Source organism: Dermochelys coriacea, chromosome 4, assembly GCF_009764565.3.
Source record: "Dermochelys coriacea isolate rDerCor1 chromosome 4, rDerCor1.pri.v4, whole genome shotgun sequence".
Taxonomy (NCBI): domain Eukaryota; kingdom Metazoa; phylum Chordata; order Testudines; family Dermochelyidae; genus Dermochelys; species Dermochelys coriacea.
Window position 1 is genome coordinate 6,333,647 of NC_050071.1, and position 7,266 is coordinate 6,340,912.

General features: G+C 38.2%; 1 protein-coding gene across 1 annotated transcript in view; it reads left to right on the forward strand.

Moving 5' to 3' along the window:
• ADGRL3 (adhesion G protein-coupled receptor L3) overlaps positions 1-6,163 on the forward strand; it is a 682,597-nt gene extending 676,434 nt beyond the window's left edge. Inside the window, 2 exon segments of the mRNA XM_038399396.2 lie at positions 1,260-1,277; positions 3,782-6,163. Coding sequence (XP_038255324.1) covers positions 1,260-1,277; positions 3,782-4,584 — 821 coding nt within the window. The 3' untranslated portion in view covers positions 4,585-6,163.
• Positions 6,164-7,266: the final 1,103 nt, after the last annotated feature.

A 7,266-nucleotide genomic window follows, 5' to 3' on the forward strand; every position in this document is an offset into this window, starting at 1 on the left:
TTCCAGTGTATGTTAGCGCTGTTCAAGTTGAAGATACCTTCTCTGCTCTAGACTTTTATAATGTGCTAGCTAAAACATTCTAACCAAATGCCACTAAATCTTAAAATCAAGATAAGCCCTTTGGATCTTGGGCAGGGAATCTCTGCAGCTGCTCTCCCTTGCAAAAGCAGAATTGAGCACTGTTTGTGAGAATCTGTTTTCATAATTATTTGACTTCAGGGGAAGCTGTGTGTAGCCCACTTGCAGACCTCATGCCTTGAGGGTCCCAACTTGCACTCTGTACTGCAGCAGTTTTGTCTGAGAACAGGTGTTTGCCATTAGGATCCAAAGCCCATTGAAACCAATGGAAAGACCCTTCAGGTCAGGCCTTAGAAGTCAGTGGTGACACGCTTGATTCCTTTGATGGGATGGGTTTGGCGAATAAGGAGTGAATAAGGTAGTAGTTGAGAAATTGTGGGGTTTTACTGAACCATAGAGGTTGCCACAATTTGGACCTGAGAGGAGGTGTTTTCACTGAATAAGCTGAAATCAATTCAAGTCTTGGATAAATGATGGGTGTTTTACAACAGCTTTCGTGAAAGATTATTTTAATAGAAGAAGGAAATAAGATAACATAAATGAGGTGTGCCACAAACCAGTACAAAATGGGAAATTGAAAGTTAACACTTCATCCTCATCTTTGGTGTGTTTGGTTTAAAAACAAAAGCAAATAAATAAATAAATGCTTCATTTCAAAAGATTTTAAAATGCCAGCACCCCCGGTTGAGCAAAATCCCACAGTAACAAAACAGTGTGTGCAAAAGATGGAAGACACAACAGTTTAAAAAGGAAATGGGTTTCAGTGTTAACTGCTGGGGTGGTTATAATTGACAGTAAGTAAAGACATTCATTCTAATAGCACTAAAGGTGTCTGTCTTTCTGAGTTGGGATTGCCAGTTTAAAGTTTACATTTCCAGATGTTTATTCTTGATTTGTGTTACACCCTAAAAATGTAAACTGAGATGAAAAAAAATCAAAAAGAGATCTTTTTTAAAAGTAACATGTTTATTATTGTGCTCAAAACATTTTTTTTCTAAAATGTCAGTATGTTAACCTGAAATAAACCATGTAACAGATTCATGTATTCTGGGCAGTGGAAATTATTTCTGTTAACTCTTTTTTCTGCATATCATCAATTTGCTTTTTACTCATGTTTCTCCTACTGTCGCTGTAAGCTTACTTGTTGTTTTTTCTTTCCTTTTCTTCATGCTGTCGTTTAGAGCCCTACAGAGAGACAAGTATGGGAGTAAAGCTAAACATTGCATATCAAATGTAATTTTTTTAGTTCACTTTTATTGCATCACATATAGATGATGTAGTTATTAAAAACAGTTCATTTCTCACAATTCTGAAAACAAAAGAATAAAAAGCATATGGATTAATATATATAGATATTATATATATTGATACAGATTAGATGCTTTTGTTGTCTATTTCCTTTTTTGTGTCATTTACTCAACATAGGTTCTAAGTCTCATGTAACTGTGTGTGTTACATTGTTTTAAATTAAACATTTTTATTTGCAAAGTCATAAACCTTTTATCAATTTATATGGCATATTTCATTATGAAACTTACTCTATTTCAAATGCAATGCATCCACTTTATTTTCCTACAGAGTCTTCCAGCCTCCATTGGCAGCAGAAATAACAAGCAGTGTCTCAATGCATAAGTTACTCAGCCATGACCATCAAGCAGACATTGTAGTAACAATCACTCATTACATACAGTCCTTTAAAAATATTTGTTTTTTATTTTCCTTAAACGTTGTGGATCATTTATGGAGACCTTCTAACATGAAAATAAATGGCTTTGTTCTATGTCTGTGATGGCTAGTTTATTTTATGCATACCATTCCTTCTTTGTTTGGAAATACACGATACAACAATATACCGTATGCATCAGAAATCCAAAATAGGGATGACATATTCAGGACATTTCACTCAAAAAAAGAACAAAGTCTGCAGTGGCACTTTCCAGTCTTAGATACATATACTGTAAGTACTGCATCACAGATATAGACTGAACCCGATATTTTCAGAAGGTACACTAGCAGTGTATTAAGAGTTTTTCTTGCTGATGTGAATGACCGTTAATCTTTGTTGTCAACACAGAGCTGCTCTAATCCACCAATGCTGGTTCAGTGTTGTCTGTGATTTTTGGCAGCATCTGAATGCAGTAACTGAAAAAACACATGGAGAGTTTCATACAGTCTCATGTTGGGTGTTCATTCTAGTGATCACAATAGTCATTAGCATGATAGTTTAACATGCCAGGACCTGATTCTCCTCTCACTGAAACTGGATTTACTCCACTGGCTTCAAACCAGCTACTCTTTATCTACACTGGTGTAAGTGAGTGCAGATTCAAGTCCCTGGGTTTTCTTTACAGAGTTAGTAGGTTTATGGAAATTAGTATAGTTAATTAAATAGTTTCAACAAAACCAACTCATTCCTAGAAGGCACTGGCCTCGTTTCTGCAGTTATATATGCATTTTTTCCTGTTGTAGGTCTGAATTCCTAACATTAGAGGGATACATTTTCAAAATGGCAGGCAAGCTTATACCTGGCTGACTCATGCAAATGTAACTAAATACCCAAGCAGCCTTGATGAAAATGCACCCCATCAAATCTACAGTGCCCATAATCCCTACAGCATGCACTGTCCCTGCTATTGAACAAAGCTACCTAATGAAAAAGTGAAACTCAGAAGCAGTTTTTGAAAGAATATCGTATATGGAGCTTAGCAATAACAACACTCACAGAACTGTAATCCCTAGCATATGACTATGATATAAAATTCACAGCACAGCATCATGCAAATAATTTTGGCCATGCCCTTGTTACAGAAGGGATGTGATGTATAATTTCTTTGCAAATATGTCTCAAAGATAGAAAGTGATATAAAAAATCAAACACAGATACACAAGCTAGTCACCATGAACCAAAAATTATAAATTATATCCATACAATCCCATTGCATCAAGTGGAGTCGCATAGGTGTAAGGAAGATAAGAATATCCCCCCAAGATCTCATGTATACAATCGGTTTACTAAACCATGATTTGGGAATGGGATAGCTACACTGTATATACAGGTCCTCCTCTTATGAAATCAGTGGTGCTAGGACAATTTATACCAGTTGAACATCTGCCCCATAGATTTCTTAGTTTTAAATAGGGTGACCATATTTCCCGTTTTTAAAGGGACAGTCCCATTTTTGGAGACTTTTTCTTATATAGGCGCCTATTCCCCCACCCCCCGCTTCCTCCCCGCACACACACACCCTGTCCCGTTTTTTCACAGTTGCTGTCTGGTCACCTGAGTTTTAAGGAACATATAAAAGAAGCTGAGAGAGCATTTGGGAGCAGCTATGTGTGATATGAACAGGAGCTATTTGGAGAGGGGCTGTTCCTTCTTATAAGCTACTGACAAATCAAGTGCAATACCTGATACCAGACATCATTTTCAGTGGAAAAACCTTAATCTTATTAGCTAGAGCTCTTGTTCCCATGTAAAATATTATTAAGCTTTTTTGTTTATTCCATAATGCTACTATTATCAAACCCAATCTAATTTTTTCTTAATTTTTAATTTTGTTTGATATCTGTTTTTACACAGCTGCTGTGTTAATATAGCAACACGGTGCAGCATTGATTGATTAAGAAAATGTGATGTTTGTGCAAATCCTGCGCGAATGTCCTGTTTTGCCCAAGTCACCCTCTCTTGTGTGATGTTTTTCAGAGGGGCTTCTGAACAATGCCAGGGATACAAGTGTCATGGATACTCTACCACTGAATGGTAACCACGGCAACAACTACAGCATCGCCAGCGGCGAGTACCTGAGCAACTGTGTGCAAATCATTGACCGTGGGTATAATAACCACACCGAGACTGCCCTAGAGAAAAAGATCCTGAAGGAACTCACCTCCAACTACATCCCTTCCTATCTGAACAACCACGAGCGCTCCAGTGAACAGAACAGGAACCTGGTGAACAAACTCGTCAACAACATCGGCAGCACGACCGAGGACGACGCCATCGTCCTCGACGACGCCACCTCCTTCAATCACGAGGAGAGCCTGGGTCTGGAACTCATCCACGAAGAGTCCGACGCCCCCTTGCTGCCACCAAGGGTTTATTCTGCCGAGAACCACCAGCCGCACCACTACACCAGGAGACGGATCCCGCAAGACAACAGCGAGAGCTTTTTCCCCTTGCTAACCAACGAGCACACAGAAGACCACCAGTCACCCAACAGGGATTCTCTGTATACCAGCATGCCTGCACTGGCTGGCATGCCCGTCACAGAAAGCGTTACCACCAGCACCCAGACCGACCCCCCCACGGCCAAAACTGGTGATGCCGACGATGTGTACTACAAAAGCATGCCAAATCTAGGCTCCAGGAACCACGTCCATCAGCTACACACTTACTACCAGCTGGGGCGAGGGAGCAGTGATGGTTTTATAGTCCCACCGAGCAAAGACGGGGCTTCCCCTGAAGGGAGTTCCAAAGGACCTGCTCACTTGGTCACTAGTCTATAGAAGATTAAGCAAAAATGTAAAACAACCAACGTCCCCTCCCTTTGCTCCCTAACATCTGGTTTACTGTTCTGAGTTAATACAAGCAGTGGTAATATTGTGCGTACTCCTAAATCTTCGTGCTGTTCTAAAAAACAAACAAATGGTCAGACTTTTTTTTTTACTGGAATTTTTAGGCCAGCCCGGGGAGAATAATAACTGATGAAATTCCACCCCTTTCCTCCCCTCCTTCTCTCAGACAGACTTCATTATGTTAATGAAAGAGATACAACAGATAATGGCACACTTCGTGGCCTTCTCAAGTTATGCTGTGTTTGTTTAAACATCCTTGATGCTCTGTTGCTATTATTACTAAGGACCTGATTTAAAAAAAAGAAAAGGCCAAAACTTGCATTTGAAACTAGTAGCGATGACGCATCTCGGTGGGAGTGCTGCACAAAGAACAAACAACAACAAAAAATAGCAAAACTGTTTATTATGAATCTGTATCACATAATGGTTTTTGGTCACTCACAACTTGATTTAACTGCAGCGCGCTTAGCTGTGGGAGCAAACAAAACAAAATCTAATGAAACGGAAGGGAATTCTAGAATTATATATGCTATGCGCATATTTTATGTTTTGCTGTATTAACTGATAAAAAAACTAATGGCAGAAAAAAAATTGAACAATTTCTATGTAATGTACAGATACTAGCATTGCACATATAGTCTGCTTTTTGTTCCTCCAGAACTTGCGTCCCTGTTAATGTAGTGGAAGAAAAAAAAAACTTTTTCTGTTGTGCTGGTCTTGCAAATTTGTCTACCAGTAGGAGCAAGGTTTTTCATAAATCCTTTTTTGCCATTTTATTCTTTAAAAATGTCACTGGGCAAAAAAACCCCACAAAAAAACAAAACAAAAGAAAGTCACTTTCTAAGGCTCGTATTCTAGTAATGCGATCACAAATTCTTTCCAACCAATGGAATTTTCTTTTCTCATGCTTTCTCTTTCTTCAGTCGGTGTATTGCCAACAGAAATTTTGCAGATTAGAGCAGGGCAAACTTTATGTTTACAGTGCACAACTGATAATAATAATAATAATAATAATAATAATAATAATAATAATAATAATATGAAGCATATTTGGCAAGCCGTCCCTCACCCAGGCAGTAGGCACAGTACTAGAAGCCAAGAGATCTCTTATTGTTATAGCTGGGCTTCTGCATGTGAAAACAATATCCCTGTAGGAGTTAAGAGTCGTCAAGCCTCAGTCTGGTTCCCGATCTAGGCACTTGTACTGCAGTGGTTAAAAAAAAAAAAAATTTTGACTGTCTTTTAACAAGAATTTGAAAACCAACTATTTTGAAGTGATTAAAAAAATCCTCTGTTCATTATTTTCCTAACGGGAAATTTATTTATTTGACAGGATTTCAAGTAATGTAGGCTTTCCGGAGGTAAATTAGCAGCACAGATTATAATTTTTTTTTTAATTTATGATCCATTTTGTATGGTCTCAAAGTTGAATGACCTCATTACTAATATTTGTTGTAAAAGTGAAACTTGTTTGCCAACCAATAAACAACTGATTAAGATTTAGAAGATACTGTATGTACTGTACGACTAATCTTTCTCTTCATTTTTCTCTCCCTTCCTGTCTTCAGTGCAAGAGTTTTGATTTCTTTAGGCCATGGGTGAGCAGGGGCCAAGGAAAGGAGCTCTATATGAATAACTTAAGCACAAAAATTATATAGCTATGGCTGACTGGAAAGATATAGAAAATCAAACTAGGTGTACTTTGTCTTGGGGTAGGGATGAGATTGAAGTGAACCTGCTTTTTAGAAGGTCACTGCATAGGTCTAGTGGGTTTCTACTGTATAAACTAGCCTATGACATGAAGATCATTTGAGTGCAGTATTTCATGTGTTGTACCTTTTCAGCACTGTAATATCCATTATATCTTTTTGGTACTTCGGTTCTTCTGATGTTACAATCCATTGGTAGCGTGGCAAAGAGTAAAACAAGTCTACATTACGTCTCCCTAACCACCATTTGTGGTCTTTATATTTTAATGGTGTGGACCAATGAGAAACAAGTTATCTAAAAAAGAACCACTGGATCCTCCCAACTATTCCATGATCAATTTCAACCACTTTATAGAGACCTCCAGGTTCTAACAGGAGCTTGATGGTTCCTCCGAGTATTTAACCGGGAAGACACATATAAATTACTTTCCTAATTTGGATTGTCTCCTTTATTTTTGTTGTTTGCCATACCAAACTCTCCTCCAACTCACCTTGAAATTCATTTTTTACTAGAGCGCAATTATATAACTTTCCCAGAGATAAAATATGCAATTTAGAAAAATCAACAAAATAGAACAGAAAGATTGACAACAAAAATAAATGCCTCGGGGCACACTCAGTACTAATATAAAGTGATTTAGATGCTAATTCTCATAGAGCCTTTGTGCCTTGGTCTGTCAAGTTCTGGTCCTGCTTCCGTGCAAGTCAGTGGCAAAACTCCAACTAACTTTAGTTAGAGAAGAAGGATTTGGGGTGGGTAGGTGATGTCTCTGTTATTGCATGCTTTCCCTGTTTGAAGAACAAATATGTTGGCTACACAGTTATTGACTTTAGGCCACATTCTGTTATCCTTTACTCACCTTGAGTTGTACTTTATTCTGCAATCAGCCATCCTGACTTCAGT